Genomic DNA, 23,966 nt, shown 5'->3' with positions numbered 1-23,966 from the left:
GGTGAATATCTGGGGGTACTTTTTGCATTTTTCAAAAATTTAGATTTTCGGGGCCTGGGGACGAGTTTTTTGCCAAAACGAGGCTAAAGCTTTGAAGCAGCATACAGGCCTCCAAAATGGTCGGATTTGGTTGAAATTTGGCACACTTGTTCATTGGGTAAATATCTGGGGGTCTACAATTGGGCCTATGAATAATTTGAAGCCACTGAAGTTGAGCCCAGTGCGTTGCGCACGTTCGACTATCATGAATTCGGGTTGAGATTCAACTTAAAGAATATTACTAGTCTAACCAAAATGCACAAAATGCACAAATAGTCGATAAAATTTAAATTTATCTGCAATTTCCTTCATTAGGCTATCCCTGGAAACGGTACGGCCGATTCCATTTATTTTGTGTACTACAAAAAGAACAAATTCTTTAACGGTAACAAACGTTTGGAAGAGCTGTGCATCAACGGTTTTACGGTCTTCAAAGAACGAGTTTTCACACCGGTCGTATCCGGGGAAGTGGTCGGACAAACAACCCGGAACTTGAGTGCACCTGTTGTCTTGAAGTTCCGGCATACCGAAGATGTGAGTTTTTACCGCTATGTCTTTCCAACGTTTTTTCAACGTTTGTCTGGTGTCCCAGAAAAAAATCCTCCTCTTTGAAGTGAACTTTCTCGAGTTCTATCAACTGTTAAAGATTAAAGAATCAATCATTTTGCATTTGAAAGAGAAAGGATAAACTTAAATTTTTTTTAAAATTTGTCAAATTTGGTCCACTAGATCAAAAGTTATGATCTAAATGCTAAAACATTACTTTTCAAAAAATTTGAAAAAAGGCGAAAAACCCTGCATGCACTTTCTGGGACACCTGGTAGAACGTTTGCGACGTCTATTTAACGTTAGATGAATGTTGAAACAATCTTATGTACCAGAAGGGTGTCTATAGGCTTTTACTTCTTCAATATTAGCATGAAAAATGGATCGGACATTTGGCTAAAATTCGTGTTTGTATGATATTCAGTTCTAAAAAGAGCAATTTTAGATCATCTGTTCTAATTTTCTAAATACGATCACTCCTTCATACCTAACATAGATAAAACCCCTCCTCATCCTGGTTGAATTAATTAAAAATAAAAAATTTTTCCCTTCCTTTTGAATAACTAGACATGTTTCTAAACCAAGGGTTTTATTTAGACCCGGCGAACGGCGAATTCGCCAGTCTAAGGCACAAAAAAAATTACAATTTACCATTCGAAAATTTCGGTTCGCCGCCTCAAGTACATATTTACGCCAATCAAGAATTCGCCGGCTTAGAATCTAGAAATCGCCAGAGTTAATTTTTCATTCGCCAGCCATAACCCCTGCTAAACTGTTGTTTCCTCAATTTCAGGAGGCCAAACTTCGCAAGACAGCATGTGCTTATTGGGATTACGAAGCAGACAATGAGAAAGGAGGGTGGAGTACAGAAGGCTGTACGGTGGAGAGCATAGCCAATCAAACCATCACGTGTCATTGTAACCATCTGACCAACTTTGCTGCCATGATGGTAAGTTCTTACTAATTAGAATATATCTTTTCGACCGTAGTCGCCAATTGCCGCACCACCCTAAACTCGATCCAATCCTTTTTTTACAATTTTTTCTATTGTCTTTAAGTGGGAAAAAAGACTGGGACGGTTTTAGGGTGGTAAAACGAACAAAAAAAATGCCTGCGTTGCAATTGGCGGCTACAGTCGAAAAGGTGTATTTCCAAATAGTTGGTCACTAAGCGCTCTACTTATTTATGTTAGCTCGGGGTAAAAATAATACATTTTTTATCATTCAATCTGACAAAATTATAACTAGTTTGTATTGATGACACTCCTAAACGTGCCCTTTGTTTGTGCTCATAAAGATTATCTCTTCAATGTTTACAGGACGTGTACGCAGAGACAAGTACAATTTGCGGCAAACATCGCAAGATTATCTCCTTCATAACGGTGATAGGGTGTTTCTTGTCGCTCATTGGTCTTTTCCTGACATTCTTGACGTACTTCATGTTCAGGTAAGTTTTCTTTACGGTATCGATTTTGTCTGGACTGAGAACGCGTTTTGGTTTCAAGTGTGGACTAAGACAATCTTCCATAGTGACTAAGGAGGTTTGGTTTGCGTCGGCCGGAGAAAATATCGATTTTGAAACTACGGTATGTCTCAAAATGACCCTATTTTGACTGAATTTCTTCAAAAACAAGGATGTTCAGAGTCTGATGTATTAAAAAGGATAAAGAGGATAAATGATCCGTTATCCCTACTTCCATTTGAGGATATTGCAATTACTGCTTCTACTCAGGGGGGGGGGGGTCGGTAGTAAAATCTCAGACATAATGACGTTTACTACGGTGGTGGTGTGACGAAAAATGGAGAAAAAAAATTTACTACCCAGGGTAGTTAAATACTAAAATGAGTGGTATCTAAATGTTGAAAAAATTTTACTACCTGGGTAGTTAAAACTGGTAAAATTAGCAAATTTTAGCTATTTTTGTAATTCTTTTAATTTTTTGGATGACTTTTCTGAAAAAATCTTTTTTTTATAACTTAAAAAATTTTTCTGTTGGAAAGCTGTTTGCTGCAAACAAAAAATTCTCGAGATTTTTTGTCAATATAAAAAAGACTTTAATTCTAAGGGCAAAACATTAATTTTTGCACAAAGTGAAAAATGTGTCACAGAAATAATCATTTTTTAGCTTTTTTTGTAAAATCAGTCCGAAAAGCAACCAAAAAATAGGTGGTCTTTATGACAAATTGTCCCAAAAACTTTTACTACCAGGGTAGTAAAATACCTCTTCAAAGAGTCTGGGTGGTGGTATGTAAAAATTCGTAAAAATCCTTTTACTACTCATATATGTCTGAGATTTTACTATCGACCCCCCCCCCTTCTGTTCTACTAAGCTTTTTGAACCTTTCCGGGCGATAATTCAGCTCGTGGGCCGCTATAAATTCTAATATCAGGGCAAAAGAGCAATTCTCAATTGCAAAGTTTTGCAGGTCATTGGCCGGTAATTCAGGGCTTGGGCCGCTTACGGAAAAAAAATTGCAGTGGTATAAAAAATCGCAGCTAAATAATATAAGGAGCATAGACCCGTTAAAGGATACCAGCCAGACTATCAAAACACTTGATTTTTTCTATCATCGCAGGAGATTACTGAAAGAGATGGCAGCCAAGGTCTTAATCCAACTCTGTGTTGCTTTATTCATTGTGGTTTTAACATTTGTAACTGGTATAGAACAGACAGATAAACCAGTAATGTGTATGACCGTTGCATTTGTTCTTCATTACTTCACGCTGGTATCATTTTTCTGGATGTTGATGGAGGCGTCTTTCATGTATCACGCCTTTGTTAGGGTGTGGCCGCCACGACAGGGCGGAGATATATACAAGTCAACTGTTGTAGCTTGGGGTAAGTTTATGTTCTACGCGCTTTATTAAAAATGCTAACAGCAAAAAGATGTATTGTATTTTATTCAAGAATCCAGGGCAAAACTCAACTGAATAAAAGAGACCGTCCTAAGGCATGATATTTCTTTACCTTTAATCAAAAATAAATTTCTTTCAAAATACACGTTTTTTTTAAGAAACTAGTTTTACCAAGCAGCCTCAACGTTTCTTAAGAAATCGGCCTTTTGAGCCTTAAATGTTTCTTTACATGTTTCTAAAATTTTTGACATAATCAGCTTATTTTTCATGCAAAGAAAAAAAACATTCGTTTTGATTTGAAGGTTCTTAAAAAAACCGAATTAAAAAACGTTATTTTCTCATTCTCAGCCTCGGCATGTTTCTTAGATGTTTCTTAGTTTTTAGGCATTCTGAGCCTCATGTTTCTTAAAAGTGTTTCTTAAAAAAAAAACGTGTAGGCAGTAAATCTATTTATTTTCTTCCTTTTTTGCTCTAGGGATCCCCTTGTTCATTGTGGGAATCACCTTTTTGACAAGCATGGATAATTATGGTGGCTCGCACTAGTAAGTATCTTCATCTATATAGGCCTTTTCATATATTATTTTGAGTGGAACAACTTTCTCGTTTTGAAACCATTGCCAAGGTGATTAAATCGAAGCCTTCAAATGTTACTTTTATAAATAAAGTAGAATAAAGTATGAGCTCTTCTGGGAAATCAATTATCATAGTAATATTTTGAAAACGAGGTAATCGTTGATGGTGACGTAATTGATGAAAAAGTCTATTTATTACCAATAAAAAGTTAATTTTGTCTCGATGATATTACCAGGTGATTTATCATGTACAATGGATGGGGAAACTAAACTTAGAGTTTAACCAAATCTTTGCTAATTTTAAAAAAATGTTGGTTTGCCGTTACCCGATCCTAGGTCTTTGTTGTTTTTGTTTTCATTTATGAATGCGTCAATAATCTATTCCGTTGTTTGGGAGTAGAGAAAATGATATTTTCAAAGACAAAAAGTTATTCATGATAGCAATAAGTTATTTTTGGATCGGTAGGATTTGGGTAAGGGAGAGTCAATTTTACAGACACTTTTATGAAAATATCTCTTATTTTTTAGCTGTCACCTGACAGGCACCCCATTGATTGCTTCATATTTGGCGCCCATCGGTCTCATCATCCTCATCAATTTCGTCATCTTCATATTCATCATGATGAAGCTGGACGGCCGCCCCAATGGAAACACAGATCAAAACAGTTTGCAACTCGCAACCGCCCGTCTAAGACGCGCGTTTGGTATCATGATCCTGATGGGCTTGACGTGGGCGTTTGGTTTTGGTCAGCTGACGGACGCGCGCTTGGAATTCTCTTACTTGTTTTCAGTTTTCAACGCGTCTCAAGGGTTTTCCATCTTCATTTTCTACGTCACAGCCCAGAAACGTGCGCGCTCTCAATGGATCGCTTTCTTCAAGTGTGACGGCCGCTCAGAGAACAAGCGCACGACTGATTCGTATTTTTCGGAACGACGCAGAATAAATACCATGCAGTTTAACAGGCTCGGATCGAGTGCTTCAAGTGTAAGTTTCATTTCAAGTTACGTTTCCCTTATAGTAGTAACCTCACCTTTACTGTTCTAGGTTCAAACTTTTCAAATTAAGATCTTATGTTTCCTTTTTTTAACGGATTTTGAGATAAACCAAATCTAGCTTTGAAGACTTACAATTTTACCTAACACCTAACCAGCATTTAGGGAAAGCTTTTTCCAATTAAAGGGCCCACGCCATGAAATTGAAAGTTGGGGTGGGGGCAATGAATATAGAGTCTAAGGAAGCGCAACCAAAAATTTTTACTTTGCAAAAAAGTGGGGGACTATGGCCCCGATGGCGTCAAATAAATCTCAGTAAAACAAATCCTATATTTCAATACAGTTGTAAAAGGCCGTCACCCGGCGTCGCACCCGCCGAGGAGTAGATAAGCTGAACGCATCAGAAGCCCTTTGGATGCATAATATTGGCATTCATAATTTCCAAAAATATCAAAAAGAAAAAAAGTCGTCATGCCAGGAAATTGCTTAAAAAAAACTTTCGATTGAGGCGAAAATATAAAAATGTACAGTAGTGTTTCCGGAAAAGAGCCGGATGAAAAATAATAATCTTATGACCCGGCCGCAGACTATGGGTTCATCTATATAGTTCATCATAAAACAAAGTAAAGTTGGACCATCCAAAGGGCTTTTGATGTGTTCAACAACACTCTACTCGGAGGGTGCGACGCCGGGTGACGGTGAAAATAAATATTTATATATTTATATAATTATATTTATTTCAAAAAGAGACTTGGAAAAAAATCCATAATGGCTTCCCAAAGGTCTAAAAAGTGAGTCGGTTGGTCTAAAAAGTGAGTCGGTCGGTCTAAAAAGTGAGTCGGTCGTTCTAAAAAGTGAGTCTGTCGGTCTAAAAAGTGAGTTTGTCGGTCTAAAAAGTGAGTCGGTCGGTCGGTCTAAAAAGTGAGTTTGTCTGTCTAAAAAGTGAGTCGGTCGGTCGGTCTAAAAAGTGAGTCGGTTGATCTAAAAAGTGAGTTGGTCGGTCTAAAAAGTGAGTCGGTCGGTCTAAAAAGTGAGTCGGTCGGTCGTTCTAAAAAGTGAGTCGGTCGGTCTAAAAAGTGAGTCGGTCGGTCTAATAAGTGAGTCGGTCGGTCTAATAAGTGAGTCGGTCGGTCTAAAAAGAGAGTCGGTCGGTCTAAAAAGTGAGTTGGTCGGTCTAAAAATTGAGTCGGTCAGTTTTCCACGTTTAATAAAATGCATTTTAAAATACCAGGGGAAATTCAATCATTAATCAGTAAATTTCGCTCAGGATTTGAATTTTTACTTACAGTTCTTATCCAACCACAACCATTTGGTACACTACCATCATAAAAAAGTGAGTTCAAACTTTTTTGATGTTGCAAGTATTTAATTTTTCGAATAGACCTAGCATGGTCAGATTTATCCACAAATGTTGCGTCCTTGTTAGAATTTGTGGAAATATACAGCCAAAATTGAGATAAGTTTGTTGTGAAAGTTGATAAGGTGTCCTCTTTTTCAAGAATTCAAGAGATTTGCATTGCATCTCTCATCCCACACCAAACGAAGCATCAAATCCAGCAAAGAATGATAAAACTTCATCATCAACCATTTCTTGTAACAATCACACAAAAATCAAATCAATTCAACTCATTAAAGCATCATAAAAACCAAAGAAAAATAGCAAAAGAGCAGTAGCAACCAGTTGTTTATTTTTGCCGCCATCTTATATTTTGACTGTTAGAAAGCAGTATGGTCCGATCAAAAATACGCTTCGGAACCGGGCGACGTTTCCCGATCGGCAAGGAACCGTAGCCTTGTTTTCCGGTGACGTGTCTCAAAAGAAACGTACTCCGCCTCGAAAAAAGAACACTGTACTGTTTTCCCGCTCGGAGCTCGATCTAAAAAGAGACTTGGAAAAAAATCCATACGAATCCATACACGAAAATCTCGTGTTCGCAAGCGAAAGGTTTTTTACACTACATACCGTAGGATTGCTAAACTTCCTTATTCCCAGCGGAACTTTCCGATTGCTAGTGTACAACGGAAAAGGACCAAATCCCACAAAAGTAGATTTAACACCGATTTTAGCCGGAGACGCCTAGAAGCAAAAAGATCCCAGAGACATGGCAGGTATGTTTTCCCGGGAATGAGAAAGTTAGCCATTTTATGATACAATTTTAAAAAGTTGTACCCAGCCGTTTGGGTGATGCGTGATCGGGAAATAATTCGAGGCATGATTTGGGCTATTTTCGCGATATTTGCATGGTGAACAAACCTTTTTTTGGTAATTTTCATGATCGTCACGAGAGCAAGGAAAATTTCTATCAATGCATTTTAAACATGTACAAACTCTGGTGAACCAAAAGAAATTTGATTGATTCTTTTCAAAACAAACTGCTTTTTTGAAGTTTTTTTAAGTCAAATATCTTAAAATTTCAACCTAAGATACTTTTTCTCTTTTCTCGTTTTCTTAAATCAGGGGGTAATATCTAGGTAGGTAGTATATCTACCAAAAATTGATCTTGTTCATCAAAAATTGAGAATATTTTACAATAAGAAAACCAAAGGAAAATTTATATTTTCAAAATAGATGAAATATTTTGCATATACTTTCATAGTATATAAAATATTGGAAAAAAGGTTTAATATATAAATTATTGGAGAAAAGGTAAAATATATATATTGAAAAAAAGGTAAAAAATTATAGCATCCAAAAGTTATATTTTTTGAAATGCATGTCAAAAACTTTCAAAACAGGGAAACAATTTCATAATCAAACATACACTTTTTTTAATATAAGAACAATTTTATAAGAACAACGAGGCTAAAAATTGCCAAAAAATAAGAACATTTTAAGAACAATGCTGAGCCTGAAACTACTCAATTTCAATCAATTTAGGGGTCAAAGTAATAAAAACTGGGTATAATGCCTAAAATACCTGACTTACATCCTATTAATAAGAACATGATAGAAGCTCAAAGTGCAAAAAAAAAAAATGTAGCCTTTCTGGAAACCAACCGGGTTAAAAATAATAATTTTCTGATCTGGCCGCAGACTATGGGTTCATCTATTTAGTTCATTATAAAAAAAATCAAGTTGGAGCATTTAAGCTATAAAAGTAGTTTGGTTCGATATTCCCACTTGTAGATCAAGAATTGTTTGATTTCAATGATCTTATATATATTACTTAAGTCATCAAAAAAATCAAATCAAATTTTTTTTTCTGGCCGGCGCATCAAAGCTTTTTTCCTTGACCCGCATTCCGGAAACACTACATTTTTTTTATTTTTGCCTGACAGCAAAACTTTTCTACATTTTTTAATTTATGCATGTGGAAGAAAATGTCAAGTTAACGACAAACATTTTCCACATTTTAAACGCACGGGGAAGAAAATGTCCAAATTCACAGCAAGTTTTCCACGTTTTAAAAAACGCACGTGCAAGAAAATGTCCAAACTCACAACCAAAAGTTTTCCACGTTTTAAACGCACGTAGAAGAAAATGTCCAAATTCACAGCAAGAATTTCCAAGTTTTAAACGCACGTGCAAGAAAATGTCCAAATTCACACAACCAAAAGTTTTCCACCACCACGTTGCATTTTTAAAACATCAATCATCAATCAGTAAATTTTGCTCTGGGTTTAAATTTTTACATTAAAGCTAACTAGTTCATATCCAACCACAACCATTTCCTTGGGTGCCGCATCTACCATCTGTATCTGACCATCATCATAAAAAAGTGAGATCAAACTTTTTTGATGTCGCAAAATTTTTCAAGTATAGCATGGTCAGATTTATCCACAAATATTCAGTCAACTGCCTAGTTAGAATTTGTGTAAATATACAGGCAAAATTGAAGTTAGTTTGTTGTGAAAGTTGATAAAATATCAACCGGATAAAATATCCTGTTTTTCAAGAAGAGATTGCATCATCTCTCATGCCAAACCAAACGAAAAATCAAATTCAGGAAGGAATAATAATAAGAAAACTTCATCATCAACCATTTCTTGTAACAGTCACACAAAAATCATGATCCAATTCAACTCTTTAAAGCATAAAAACCAAAGAAAAATAGCCAAAGAGCGGTAGCAACCAGTTGTTTATTTTTGCCGCCATCTTTGTTTTGACTGTTAAAAGGCAGTATGGTCCGATCAACAATACGCTTCCGAAACGAGCGACGTTTCCCGATCGAGAAGGATACTTATATTTTCCCGCGACGTTTCTCGAAGAAATGACGTCTTCATCCTCGTATAAAAATACTCTACTGTTTTTGACGCCGGAGCTCGATTTACAAAGAGATTTGGAAAAAATCCATTACGTAATGCTTCCAACAGACAGTCGGGTGCAGGCGACAATTCTCCATGTTCGGACTTAAGACAGTTGCACACGACGACGAAAGTCTGAATGGAAACGAGGCTAAAAAAGCTGAAAAATCGATTTTATCACCCCGCATATCAGCTTTTTCCCGCGCAATACAGTTGACGCTCTCTAATTCGATCTTCAAGGACAATTGGATTTTCATCGAATAAGGGAGCTTATCGAATAAGGGAGCGTCGTTTATGAGAGTTTCTTGTTGACGGGGACTTTAAATTTTATCGAATAAGGGAGCCTATCGAATAGTAGAACGTCGAATTAGAGAGTGTCAATTATATTTTTTTCCTGACCGTTTCAGATTCAACGCAACAGTATCATCGGAAATGGTTATCCTTTGTCACCACCAGACAAATTAATATCTCCTCCTCTAATGAACACTATCGAAGAATTAGAATCTCCAACCTCTCCAATCCGTTCGTTTGATGACCCTCCAGAGTGAGTAATTTTAACCCTGTCCGTGCCAATGTCGGTATGAGCCACTGACCTTTATATACCCTGGACCAAGTTTCTCAATCCCGGCCAAGCTAAATCTTTGTTCGGAGTTTTTTGAAAAGCGGTACCCTAATGGCGGCTAGATCTACTTTCCCTCGAAAACTTTTGATGATGTAGCGCCATTAGACGCCAATATTTAACACAATGGCTTCTTCCGTATTTTTTGATCCGAGAACAATGGCCCTATTGTTTCAGAACGATAGAATCTCAACCATTTGTGAAGCAGTGTTCTTTATAAGGTCTTTCACTCGTACGGTTTCTTTCTTTCTTGATTACTCAGAATTTCATAATTCATAAAATTGATCTTACAGTATGTGGCCCCCAAAACGGCGATCAAATTTGAAATTTCTCTCAAATCTAGGGGAAAAGAGATTTTACTAAAATTTTTGCTGCATGAAAACCTTTAACATCTCTACTTTATTTCCTGGAAGTTCTTTTTCAAAATTTTCAATTTCAACAATATTTTTCAATCGCTTAAAGATAGGTAGCTTTTTTCTAATGGCCCCCAAAACGGAGGTTTGAAATTTTAGCGATTTCTCGAGATATCTTTAAGATATGAATACAAAATTTTGACCATAGTTTTGAAATATGATTTAGAGGGTTTTGGGCATAAATTTATTTGATAAAATTTTTACAGTATACCCCTGGTTGTCAAAATGCAGGTTTGGGGCCCCCAAAACGGAGGTGTAGCTAAAATCAAATTATTAAGCCCGGTGGTAATAGGGGGAAAAACTATGAACATATTTGTGTTTTCCCTTAAATTTACGACCCGATGGATGTAAAATTTATGATTTTTATGAAATATTTCAAGATTTTCGATATTGCAAAGTCCAAACTGAAAATTTAGAAATTTTCAAAACGACAATTTTGATTTAACAACGTCTTAATCAAGTTTTTGAAAACAAATCCCTTTTGAAAATAGTTCCATTCATATATGGAATAAGCTGTGAAAATTTTAGAAAAAAAGCTTTACTGAAACTGAAAATATTAAGCTTTAAGATATTTTTCTCCTATATTTTGCAAAAAAATGACAGAATTTGCCGTTTTTGCTGATTCAGCGAAAAATTTTATATATAATGTCAATTTTTTGTTATAAACTATTAACTTAAGGTGATAGGAATAGAATTCCAAGATTTTTTACTTTTTCTCATATTTAGAATTTTCGGTTTTGTCAATGCTGATTCTAGGGCTCCAAAATACTGGTTGACCTTCAAGATGCTATATCTTTTACCCAGCCTCTAAAGTCACAGATGTATTTGCATTTTCTGAACGGCATTAGGTGTAGAAAGTTTCCTATACCCCGTTTTCATAACTTATTTTCAATATCCAAGGAGCTAGAGTGAGTTATATGCAATTTTTATCTAATTTTGGTGTTAAAATATTTCCTTTAGACGCAAATATGTTATTTTGAATCCGTCTCAAACCAGCAAAAACATGCTCATTTTTAAGTATAACCATCATTCTTTCAAAATAAACAAAAATCGTTTAATTCTGATAAATCTACAAGTCAGAATCTTCATTTTAATGAAAACCTCCGTTTTGGGGGCCGTCTCCGTTTTGGGGGCCATATACTGTATATGGATTTGCTATCTTATCTTACAGGCTACAAGAATCAGAAGATAATCGAAAACAAAAGCAACATGACATCAAACAACATCAATAGCAAAAGGACATCAAACAATATAGCTCATATCGCGCCTTGTCTGGTGCCAAATCATACGATGTGTTAAATTCTGTTAAAACACCTTCCGGCAAAAATTTGGATAAGAATACAATTCAAAGGCGCTCAATGGAGGTCATTTATCGTAAGGAATCAACCAACCGTAAAGATCTAGCCAATAGGCGTTCGTTAATTGATATGTCATCCAATAGGCTTTCAGCATTGTCATCTTCACGTGACCAACATAACGTGACGAAATCAATGGAACACATAAACAAAAAAGAAAGTTTTCGCTCGGAAATTCCATCTGAAGATATAGGTTTGACAGGGTATAAAAAAATTGGTACAATTGCTCATCGGGATAAAAACACAAATAACAGAGACTTGAAAAACGTGCGCCCATTATCTATCGATACGGGAACGTTAAAAAGCGACGCTGCAACGATGACGGATGTGCCGCCGTCATATGAGCCTAAAATATCACGACAGCCGTCAGAGAAATCGAAAAAGACGTCATGGACTGGTTACAAAACTGTGAAAATGAAAACGATTTAAAAGACTCAGACTCAGATTATTCGAGTAGTTTTTATAAAACGTCACGATCGTCCAGTATGACGGATATGACGTCACCGACTAAATACCGACATCCGACGACAAGCACGACGTCAAATCACGATCCGTACGACGGCCATAAGAAAAACAACACAAACGGTGCAATATTAGGTAATTATACTTTATAATGATTAACCCATGAAATTTAAATACACCTTTCCCGAGATTATTTTTTCAAACATGAAAACGAGGCCGAGTAGGATAAAAATGTCAGATATAGAGAAAAAACTGAACTCTTGTTGATTTAATTAATGGCGGTTCAGGACTTTTGTCTTCAAATACCTCTTCAACTCTTCACTCCGTAATATAGCTTGACCAGGGAAATATATTTTCTATTCGTGATGTTTATGACGTAATGTTTTATACGTAAATCGGGTGTTTGCCACTTGTTTTATTGTTTAAATTTTAGTAGCGTGAACACCACAATGTGTCACCCACAAATTCCACCTCATTGTTTTGATTCCTCTTATTGCGGAGATTAACGACATATAGATAAAAGAACGAGAAGTTACGCACGCGTGTTGTTGACGCAGGAATTGTAAGGGGAAATACTGTAGAATAAGCTCAATTTATTTTATATTTCAGACGATTTTATACTTGGTCCTCTCAACAAGTGGAAATGACTCTACTCCGAACAATACAAACAATATTAGTAAACAAATACAAGACATTTTAGACCCTGCTGGTAAATCAAGTGATTTCAGCGAAGAGGGCTACTCCGCGTCAGAAGAGAGGACGTTTTTGATGATCACACGCGGCCACCCGCGCGTCGAAAATCACGTGGCGAGCGAAGTATGAATAGCTTTAAAAGGCAGTTAAGTGTGACCGGTTACGCAGCGCTTGAAGATAAAGATGGAAAACCGACGTCGTATTTATGAGCCCGACTTTTGTCGTTATAGTTGTTTAATGGAGGCAAACTGGAGAAACCAACGCCGTATCTATGATGACTATGCTCTGGTTTAGTCGGCCCACTTTCGATCCACTTTATGCATACTTTAATTAGCAATTAGAATAGGCAGGGCTAAAAGTGGGCCGACTAAACCAGAGCTATGAGCCCGACTTACGTCATTATAGTTGTTTAATGGAGGTAAGCTAGAGGAATTGCCGTCACAATCAATCATTGAAGATCTGGTGGAAATTAAATATCGCCGTCTAATATTCAAAAAATCGCGTCGCCTGTACATACTCTTTTTATTTTTCGATCCATGCCAGTCAAATATGATAGTTCCGTCGCGTCGATTTTATAATACGCTTCAGAGATCTCGAAAATATTGTTCAATTGGTTAGTATGTTTGTTAACTTGAATTTTGATTGGAAGAATCTTTTCAAGTACCCATTTTTGGATTCATATTACATGCACCACACATCATACGTATCATTTGGATTATTTCGCTTTCACGTTAACATTTTGTTATAAACATAAACCCAATATGGAAGATCTGATAAAGGTCTGATAAAGCCTGGAATACACGGAACGAGGTTGAAGATCTGTATATATTCGTTTGCCGTTTTGGCTATTAGGGTTATTTCATATTAGTCCATGAGCTGAGGGCCTAATTTTGAGATTTTGGGCTCAACGAGGTTACCAGACATATTATATACCAAAAGATCCCAAATTTTATGTAGAGTGGAAATTTTCATGTTAGCAAGGTCAAAAAGTATGGAATCGAAAGATTTCGGGTTTAGACTGAGGGGTGGTATGCTGTTAACACCTCAAAAATTGGGAATTTATTCTCTACCCTAGTTTTACATTTTTGTTAATATTTCAAAAAGTAAGAAAGATATAGACCTGAAATTTTTTGTAGATACTCATACTATCCTAAAGAATCCCAGAATGCAATATCAATGATATGTCATTTACTAAATCGGTCCTATGACGTCACAAAGGCGTGCCAAAACGATTAAAATCAAAATTTTCATGAAATCTAAGAAAAAAATCAACATCTTTAAGGTTTTTAGAGTTAAAACAGTATAAAAGCAATAAAAAAAGCAGTTTTTCATACAAGTATAGGTTTTAGCCATTCAAAATAACTTTCTTTGATTATTGATGGGGCGCCAAATCTTCAAAAATTCGATTTTCCTGTTTCGAGCCAAAAATGACCAATTTTACACCTCATGGAGAAAAATGGCCTATGGGTTAAAACGAATGTATAATTCATGGATACTATGAATATACAGTAAATTGAAAAAGAAAACACCCAAAGTGACCTTTCTTTAAATGCTGTATGGCGCGCCAAATCAACGAAAATCAAATTTTAGTCCTATGTCAAAAGGTAGAGACTATTGACATAAAACACCTAAATAGAGTGACAAAATATTATTGTAAAAATTAAAGGGAAGGCTTCAAAGGACCCTTTAAATGCAAATTTAAAGAAGAGCAAAGAGTTAATCATATTATCAAATATCAATAAATGGATAATTTTTCATCAAAATGAAATTTCAGTTGATACCAAAATAATAAATTATGGTCAGACTAACCCCAGTAGATGATCTCTCTGATCTCGACTCGAGATACTTATTTGCATTGTCATTCTCAATACACTACATTAGAGAATCAAATTATTGTTCTAAATTGCTGAATAGTTGTCATATATTCAAAAATCAATTTTCCTCAAGATCACTTTCTTCGTCACTTTCGAAGTCTTCGCTTTCCTGGTCGTCTTCGTCTCGATTTCCACAATCACCACATCCACACGCATCACTGCATTCCATCTTGTTCATCACACACGGACAAGTCGCTCCACATGACTTTTTGCAATCGCACGTAACAAGTGAGAGTACCTAAAAATTAAATTAAATTTTTAGATGAGTAGTCTACGAGTTTCTCTAAGACTTGAGCGCGGCTTTTCAGTTTTCTAAACCGTAAATAGTTTTCTATCATTTTGAGGCTAACATTTTCAAAGGAAGTCTTTTAGATTAGATCTAGACACGATAAGGTATGATCATCTTATATTCACCTCGTCCAATGCAGGATTGCAAGTCATCCACTTGACAAACAAACCACCATCGTCGATTCCCCAACCATGTTCCGAAGGATCACATCTTTCAACTAATGGATTGAGACACATCCTCCAAATCTTCGCTTGATAGTTGGCCCTTTTGACGTGCTGGCTTAATACGTTTAGACATGGTGGAAGTCCTTCGCACGAAACCTTTCCACTTTTTCGACAATATATATCGTAGCGTAGATCGTTTACTGAAATTCCAAGTTTCAAGGCATCTTTCTTTCCATACATATGACAGACAAAACTTTCCAAAACTGATTGGGTTTCTTCACTTATGTTCCAGTTCATCCCAAGCTCTCCAAATGCATATAGTCTGGGAGCAGAATCACAAAATAGCAATTTTGCTTAACCCAGAAGGTGAATGGGGTTGTTATACATCGTTGGAACGGAAATTTTATGCTGATTATGGAAACCCGGGTCTTAAAAAGTCTATCCTGGACAAAATTGCAAACGAGGCTGGAGTTTGCACTCCGTCGTGGTGTTTTTTCGAGTTTACCTGTTTTAGAAAAATGCTTACTCTCAGCATAGTAAAGGGTTTTAGAATTTCATTTTTTGTGCAAAATGCTGTCAATAGAATAGGGTAAAAGAAAAAAATTCAAAATCTCGAAAAAGTTTTTTTTTGCACTCCATCTCGGAGGATTTTGGCGAAAAATTGATGTTTTTTCTTAAAATTCGTCAAAAACTAGTCTATAAACCACTGAAATTATGTCAAAATAAGTCCAAAAATACTTTCCTGCTAAAAATACTATAAAAGAATAAGAAAATATAACAAAATAAAGAAAAATCGGCTCAAAACGCTATTTTGCACTCCCCCGTTGGTGTTTTTAATGAAAAAACGTGATTTTTGGCGTTTTTGAAAAAAAAAAATATTTTCTAGCTTTTCCTTTGATCTACGACTGGAAATTCTATCTTTCTCTTAGAATCATTTTTATCCAACATAAAATGCTAAAATATTCTGAAAAATGACCCTCCTTCACTGGGGTTTTAAGTCAAAATTCAGTAATTTTAAGTCAAAATTCAGTATTTTTACCTAAAATTCGTCAAAAACTAGTCTATAAACCACTGAAATTGCTGTCAAAATAAGTCCAAAAATATTTTTTTGCTAAAAATACTATAAAAGAATAAGAAAGTATAACAAAATAAAGAAAAATCGGCTCAAAACGCTATTTTGGCACTCCCCCGTTGGTGTTTTTAGATAAACGAGATTTTTGGTGTTTTTGAAGAAAATAATATAACAATTTGTAGCTTTTCCTTTGATCTACGACTGGAAATCCTATCTTTCTCTTAAAATCATTTTCATCCAACACAAAATGCTAAAATATTCTGAAAAATGACCCTCCTTCGCTGGGGTTTTAAGTCAAAATTCAGTAATTTTAAGCCAAAATTCAGTATCTTTACTTAAAATTCGTCAAAAACTAGTCTATAAACCACTGAAATTGTGTCAAAGTAAGTCCAAAAATATTTCCCTGCTAAATGTTTTTAAAAGAATGAAGTATAGAAAATAGAAAAGTGGGCTCAAAACGCTATTTTGCACTCCTCCGTTGGCGTTTTCATTGAAAAACGAGATTTTTGGTGTTTTTAAAGAAAATATAACATTATTTAGGTTTTCCTTTGATTTACGACTGGAAATCCTGTGTTTTCTCCTAGAATTTTTTTTCCAACACATATGCAAAAAAAATATGAAAAATCGCTCTCCTTCGCCTGGGTTTTTAGGACGAAATTGCTATTGAAGATTCTTCACTTTCCAGCCACATTGGGAGGTGCGGCGCTTATTTCGAAACTTAAACCTTAGTTACAGCGCTTACAAGAGGGTGGTATGGTGGCGCTTAATGGAGGAAATAAGGCGTTTAAGCTGCACAAATATTGTTGAAATAAGTTTTGAGCATTAATAACTACCTGCTGAGACTTTCAAAACGAATGAATGTGGGATCTGAATGACGTAATGTCGTAACTCAAACGTAGTAGCAGTAGTTTTAGTTGACATTTTCCGATCACAGCATATGGTAAAAGAATGACTTAATTTCGACGTACAATTAGTATCGAGGAACTGAGGTTTTCGTGACGGAGGAGTCGCAACCTTGGTTTTCGGGGACAGGAGAAAATTTCGATTTTTACACCATGTTTTGGACTGATTTTTTTATGAAAACTAAGTACCTCAAACGCTACTTTTTATGGATATCTTTGACTTAGTTCTCAGTTAAGTTCATTGGGGGAAATGAGGCCTGGAAAATCATCATTATACACCCCGAAATTTGGAAATCCCAGGCCTGGGAAATGGCCATTTACCAGGCCTGTAGTTGTTTCACTTTTCCAGGGCAAATCCCAACCCCGAAAACGGACATTTCCCACCCCGAAAATGGCCATGTTCCAGGCCTGGGATTTTAAGATTTTTTCCTGTGCCATCACATTCGTTAAAGTTAGTACAAAAACTTAGCAAAACAACAAAGCTTTCACTTGTTTAAGGACAATGACGGTTGGATAAGTATACAACGGGGACGTGCGGGCAAGTGCCAAACGTATTTGAAACAGGGGTGTACTAGTAAATTTCTAAATTTGAAGATAGTTTAGCGCCGCAGGCGTGAAGAATTCATGAATATAGTTCAGGAAGAGTTACGGAAATAATACCTAGATTCCATAGGTAAAATACCGAAATGCCGAAGTTTTATGGGTATATTACCATCACTAGCAGCATTTTGAATATAAATACCGTACATATTTTACAAAATACCGAAATACCGAACAGAAAAAGGCCGATACCGTGTCACCGAAAACCCTGAAATTCGCATTCGCATTGTTCCATTTGGGTACTCTTTTGTACTTTTGTAGTAGGGGGGTCAGCGTAACACATTGATCTTGTTGTCCTAGATTACGTAGGATCTTCCCCAAATTGATCAAGATATTGTAGACTTCATCAGCATCAGTCAGTGATGCAGGGAGTGAACGACCATTCCCGATGATTGTTAGAGGAGACAGTTTCAGTGGCAAAATTTTCCGGCAGCCGGTCCAAGTTGGAACATTTTGAACCTCTGTGACTTTAAAAAGCTCACTTAAGCTTGATTTCAATGGATGATAACTAGTTCTTAATGAAATTTAAGCAAAGATACTAAACTTTGGCCTAACACCCAGCGAAGGAGGGTGATTTTTCATATTTTTTTGCATATGTGTTGGAAAAAAAATTCTAGCGGAAAACACAGGATTTCCAGCTTCGTAAATCAGTCTAAATAATGTTACATTTTCTTCAAAAACACCAAAAATCCCGTTTTTCAATGAAAACGCCAACAGAGGAGTGCAAAATAGCGTTTGGAGCCATCTTTTATATTTCCTATACTTCATTCGTTTATAAACATTTAACAGGGAAATATTTTTGGACTTACTTTGACACAATTTCAGTGGTTAATGGACTAGTTTTTGACGAATTTTAAGTAAAAATACTGAATTTTGGCTTACAAAATACTGAATTTGACTTCAAACCCCAGCGAAGGAGGGTCATTTTTCAGAATATTTTATCATTTTGTGTTTGATAAAAATGATTCTAAGAGAAAGAAAGGATTTCCAGTCGTAGATCAAAGAAAAAGCTAGAAAATGTTATATTTTTTTAAAAAACACCAAAAATCACGTTTTTTCATTAAAAACACCAACGATGGAGTGCAAAATAGCGTTTTGAGCCGATTTTTCCTTATTTTGTTATATATACTTTCTTATTCTTTTATAGTATTTTTAGCAGGAAAGTATTTTTGGACTTATTCTTACATAATTTCAGTGGTTTATGACTAGTTTTTGACGAATTTTAAGAAAAAATATCGATTTTTTGCCAAAATCCTCCAAGATGGAGTGCAAAAATTTTTTTTTTCGACATTTTGGAATTTTTTTCTATTAACACATTCTATTGACAGCATTTTGCATAAAAAATGAAATTCTAAAACCTTTAACTTTGCCGACAGTAAGCAATTTTCTAAAACAGGTAAAATCGAAAAAACACCACGACGGAGTGCAAACTCCAGCCTCGTTTGCAATTTTGTCCAGGATGGACTTTTTAAGACCCGGGTTTCCATAATCAGCATAAAATTTCCGTTCCAACGATGTATAACAACCCCATTCACCTTCTGGGTTAAGCAAAGTCGTCTATAACTCGACATATTGAATTCTGCTCCCAGACTAATAGGATTCGGTCCATTTGTTACATGCTGCAAATTTTCTATTAAATTTCCAGGGAGAAAATGTACAACTTTTTGCAGATTTCCCTTCAAGAAAGACATTGAAAAAATTGTAAATAAAACATGTACTGAAGACACGCGAATTCTATAAAATAGACTGATGCCAGGAAAACCGATTATATTTTTGGTTCCCATCATTTACATTGTGTTTTTAAAAGCTTGGAGATTTAGTTATTTACAGTATACTATATACAGTAGAGTCTCCATAACTCGAGCATGCACGGGGAGCGGGAATTTGTTTTAAGTTATTGCCCATTCCAGAAAAAAAATTGAATATTGGGGGTGGAGAATATAACATTTTTTGGAAATTTACTCCACGGACACAGTGAATTCTAACCCCCGGACAAGCATCAGTTGACCCTCCCCCCCCCCAGACATTCAAAATTACCCCTAAACAGAGCAAATTTTCCCCCAAACCAAGGCAAATTATGTAGATTTTTCAGGGGGTAGCCCCTGGACAAAATATCCAATATATCCTCCACGCCCCCCCCCCCCCCATTGAGGATTCGAGTTACAGAGACTAGTTTTTAAGGTCGTGTCAACTTAGGGACCAGTTACGAGGACATTTGAGGAGAGGTTCGAGCTATGGAGATTCCAATGTACTAATCACTACATTCATTGTGTTATATACAATTTAACCGAGTTTTAATTTCAGAGCTCCTTTTTTTATTTGAAATTACACTGGGTTATGAATTAATAAAACAATCAAATTTTTAAGATCTATAATATATATTACGTTACGTAATCAGATTTTTTTGTAATGGTTCTTCCGATTTTAATTTCGATAAACTCGCCCTTCCAGCCCTTCCCATTTCCAGCCCTTCCCTTTTCCACCAACATCCCATATTAATTAGTATGTCTTAAATGAAGAAAATTTATATTGTCAAAATTAAGTTCGTCTAAAAACATGTTAGAATCCTCTGTTTTCGATCACAACCATTTTTGAACTTGCTAGTCTATTTTTTAACCCGTGCCGCGTTTTTTTTTTTTTTTTTTTTTTTTTTTGCGTTAAATTTTTTTACTAACAATTTTCATTTTATTTTCATCAAATTTTTAATTTATATTTTTTGTTTTATAAAAAGACACTATCGAAACTTGTTAATATTTTTAAAAGAATCTTTTTAATATAGATATTATTAGAAAAATAAATATTAAAACCTACTACTACTACTACAAAACATTTAATATTCCGTCAATTAACCCTTTAAATCTCGACCTAAATGAGGTTTGATTTCACGTTATTAAGATGAACAGACAATTCGAATGATTGAACTTACTTTAATCATGGAGGTATAGAGAAACAGGAGATGTATGCTATTGTAGCCAAGCTCGCCCTACGATTAAAAAAGTTACGATGTATGCATGCTTATAATCTCATATATCGTGCATTATTAATGAGCTATTTTAAGTGGAATCTTATATTGGCTCATTTAAGCTTTAGAAATTAGATGAGACGAGATTCATTGTTTCTGACATCAGTGTAAGAAAATATTTGGACTAAAAAAAGGCCTGTAAACTTGGCAATCCTTCATCAAATGATAAGATTTTTCGATCAATGTTTTCTCTTGCTTGATACTTTCCTCCAAAATTCTGCATCGACTTTATGTCTACAAATTGAGTCTGAAATCGTGTGTGCTTATAAAGAACTTTTCACTTTCTGGCTTGAGAAAATATATTTTCAAAACAAAATTGAACGGATAACACAAAATGGAACATAAACTTGTTTCGTGGACAAAGTTTTATCTAATTTTCGTATATTAAAATGCTAGAATCTTCAATACTGATAATTAGAATGTTCATAGCAAACTTGAGTTCTACTAAAAAGTCTTATTTCATCGGGCGAGCTTAGAATTTCTTTTGATACATTTTAAAAAAGAAATCAAAAGACTTTAATGACCAATTACCGACACATTCTACTCCTGTTTTTCTTTATACCTCCATGCTTTAATCGGATTAACTTTCGCGAGAATAAATTTTGCGATTTTGTAAATTTTTGCCATTTTTGAGAAATTAAAACTCGCGAAAACGCGTGAGATTTTCCTGACGAAATTAAATCCACCACAAAATTTTTAAGATCACATTTTTGGCGGAGAAGCTAAAGTCTCCATTTGTGGCAAAAAAATGGCTAATCTTCAGCTTTTTTTAAGGCTTATTCGCAAAATTAAATCCACGCGAAATGTTTCAAAACTCTGACTCGCGAAATTTTATCCAGAAAAAACAATTCGCAAATTTTGGAACTTTTGCGGTCAACAGGTACCTTGTGCCCCAAGTGTCCCAAAAAAACAAAAAACGCCAATTATTTCCACAGGAAAGTGGGTTTTTAAATTTTTAAGATTGACACTGCAACGACTTCTACCCCAAAACGCTAATAGATTACCTATATTCGTATACTCTTACGGCTGTCTCTCAAAAAAAATACGTTAAAATTTCATTTTACAGCCTAAAATAATCTTCAATGATCGAAAGAATGAAAACTTTTGGATTGGATGAAAAGAATCGGACGGACTGAACTTTCATTTTTGACCGAGATTGAAAAATAAGGCGATAACAAATTATGTTTTGTCAAGTTAAATCAATCTTTCTTACAATTCTCAAAAAATAGGGATAAATAATTACAAAGGTTATTCTTCACGAGCAATCGCAAACATCTCCTGGAGTCAACGGTTTAAATCTAGAAAGAAACAATTGAGGAAAGATAATTTAATAATTATGTAATTTAATATTACATATCTTTAATATTAGAAATTTTTTTGAAAACACAATCTCAAACTTGTACTATTCCAAAATTGTAAAAGCCATTTAATATTTTGCGACAGTTGCCGTGTAGAAGATTTACTGTTCCTAACCTTTCATTTCTGTAAAAAATAGGGGTTTTGAGGTTTTTCCAAAATTGCATAACTCAAAGTGAATCCGCCATTATGAAAGAAAATGTTTGAATTTGTAGACTAGAGACGACTCCTTGCGCAATTCGAACGCATGCTTCCATAAGGGAAGTTACGTAACTTAATAGTGAACTTAAAAATTATTTCATAGGCCTATTGTTTCACACCCGAAATCACGACCAGGTATGCACCAGCTCCAATCTGTTTCACTGTAGGCTTGACAACAGTAGGTGGTGCATGCGCCCTACGCCCGTCTTTTGCACGTAATAGTTGTCACTCAATTCGTGATTTACACCGAACGGAAGATTGGCTGGTGGTTGTGTTCAAAAAAATGAAAAATAGATATATATGACTTGTCTTTAATAATATAATTAAGTATTTTTATTTTTTTCATAAGAGCTGACACGCCAATATGTAAGGCAAGGTGAGCCAGTCAGACAAACTAGAAACTAGATCTAGAAAGTTGAATTTTCTGGAAAACCATAAACGAATGTTGGAAACTAAGTGACCTGGAAACTGTCATGCGCACCCGTATAAACAGCCCCGATTGTATATTTTATTACATGTTTTTTTTTTTTCATAAGCAAGTGTCTGCCCCTACATCAGGCTCGCATTATGCTTATCATTCTATTGTTCTCAAACAATAGAGCCATTGTTTAGGTACCAAAAACTGAGCCTGTATATGCTTATAAACGTTATGCTTATAAAAGAAAAAACATGTACTCAATAGACCTCTATGGAAAGTTAAAAGGAAAAACGATACAACTAAAAATATCTATCATTTTTCAAAGTCAAATAGTCGAATAGTTGTATATATTCGGCGTTTATATTTGAGACACCCCTGTACAGAGACATCACTGTGTCACAGACCCACTAGGACCCTAGCCCCAAATTCCGTCTCCAGTTTGAAAATACCTTGGAATTTCAGCCTGACTGGAAAATTGATTTGTATTTATTTCATCCCCATTCGAAATTCAATGTTTAAAAATTGCACTCCAAAGTCATCCCCACTGGATGAATTAAACCGTAGAGCAATAGAAGACATAGAATTCCTATCCCATTGGGATTTCAGTAGAAATTTTTCCCCACTGAGAAAAAAGTTTCATTCATCGGGTCTGTGATACAATTTGACGTTTTGCATTGTCAAATGAATATGGACGGGTCCCCTAAACAGTCACAGGAGGGATGGAAATCCCTCAATTGCGGTATACTGCAATCAATACACCTTATCGGAAATTCCACCTCCTCGCGTTGTTGCTACGCAACACTTTTTGGGAGGTAAACAAAGCTCGATATTGCGGTTTTCAGGCAAAAAGCCTTACAAAACACCCAAAATGTTGATGCCCAAATCAACTGAAGAACCACCGAATTTGTTGTTTTTCTCTTTCTAATAGCTTCTGCTAGCATCTTGAAAGCTTTGTTTTGTTTGTTTTTTTCAAATTCAGTGTATTTTTAGGAACATAAACAAGCCAGATATAAGCAAATGAGTTCTTGTTTTACGCGGGAACTTTTATACAGGGTTAGAATTCATGTAGTATATTTACGTGACGGAAATGTAGTGTTGAAGCTGGGCCGTACCACGCGAACGTACTCCATGGATTGCTAGCCATACCGTCGCTACTCGCGCTACCATTTATGTTTACCTCCCAATTTCAACGGATCCATTTTAGCGCAATTGTTTTTGTGGAATTTCCGATAAGGTGTATTGCAGTAGTTTTCATTCGTGTTTAGCCTACAAAGG

At 35.5% G+C, this 23,966-nt stretch overlaps 2 protein-coding genes across 4 annotated transcripts in view; one reads left to right on the top strand and one right to left on the bottom strand.

The window, feature by feature from the left end:
* The window catches only part of LOC136801694 (uncharacterized), a 37,454-nt gene extending 22,996 nt beyond the window's left edge, over positions 1-14,458 (top strand). The window contains exons 16-25 of one of the 3 annotated variants that reach the window (XM_067058339.1): positions 355-573; positions 1,379-1,534; positions 1,904-2,031; positions 3,162-3,424; positions 3,917-3,983; positions 4,542-4,998; positions 6,295-6,339; positions 9,659-9,795; positions 11,455-12,235; positions 12,710-14,458. In XM_067058339.1, coding sequence (XP_066914440.1) covers positions 355-573; positions 1,379-1,534; positions 1,904-2,031; positions 3,162-3,424; positions 3,917-3,983; positions 4,542-4,998; positions 6,295-6,339; positions 9,659-9,795; positions 11,455-11,515 — 1,533 coding nt within the window. In that variant the 3' untranslated portion in view covers positions 11,516-12,235; positions 12,710-14,458. The remainder of the gene's footprint in view (positions 1-354; positions 574-1,378; positions 1,535-1,903; positions 2,032-3,161; positions 3,425-3,916; positions 3,984-4,541; positions 4,999-6,294; positions 6,340-9,658; positions 9,796-11,454; positions 12,236-12,709) is intronic. The other 2 variants (XM_067058340.1, XM_067058341.1) reach the window with 2 other exon arrangements.
* Positions 14,459-14,466: 8 nt separating this feature from the next.
* Positions 14,467-15,675, bottom strand: LOC136801696 (uncharacterized). Its single transcript, XM_067058343.1, has 2 exons — positions 15,082-15,675; positions 14,467-14,905 (listed from the first exon to the last, which is right to left on the bottom strand). Exons 1-2 carry the CDS (start codon positions 15,415-15,417, stop codon positions 14,726-14,728), a joined length of 516 nt encoding a protein of 171 aa, XP_066914444.1. The 5' UTR covers positions 15,418-15,675; the 3' UTR covers positions 14,467-14,725.
* Positions 15,676-23,966: the final 8,291 nt, after the last annotated feature.

This window comes from Clytia hemisphaerica, unplaced genomic scaffold, assembly GCF_902728285.1.
Source record: "Clytia hemisphaerica strain Z4C2 unplaced genomic scaffold, Clytia hemisphaerica genome assembly, whole genome shotgun sequence".
NCBI lineage: Eukaryota > Metazoa > Cnidaria > Hydrozoa > Leptothecata > Clytiidae > Clytia > Clytia hemisphaerica.
The sequence above is the reverse complement of the archived record's forward strand: the minus strand, read 5'-3'. Positions and strand labels throughout refer to the sequence as shown.

Coding starts and splice junctions, on each gene's coding strand:
- LOC136801696 (XM_067058343.1), bottom strand. CDS start 15,417: ATGAACTGGAACATAAGTGAAGAAACCCAATCAGTTTTGGAAAGTTTT. Junction 14,906..15,081: donor GCAATCCTGCATTGGACGAG/GTGAATATAAGA, acceptor TTTAATTTTTAG/GTACTCTCACTTGTTACGTG.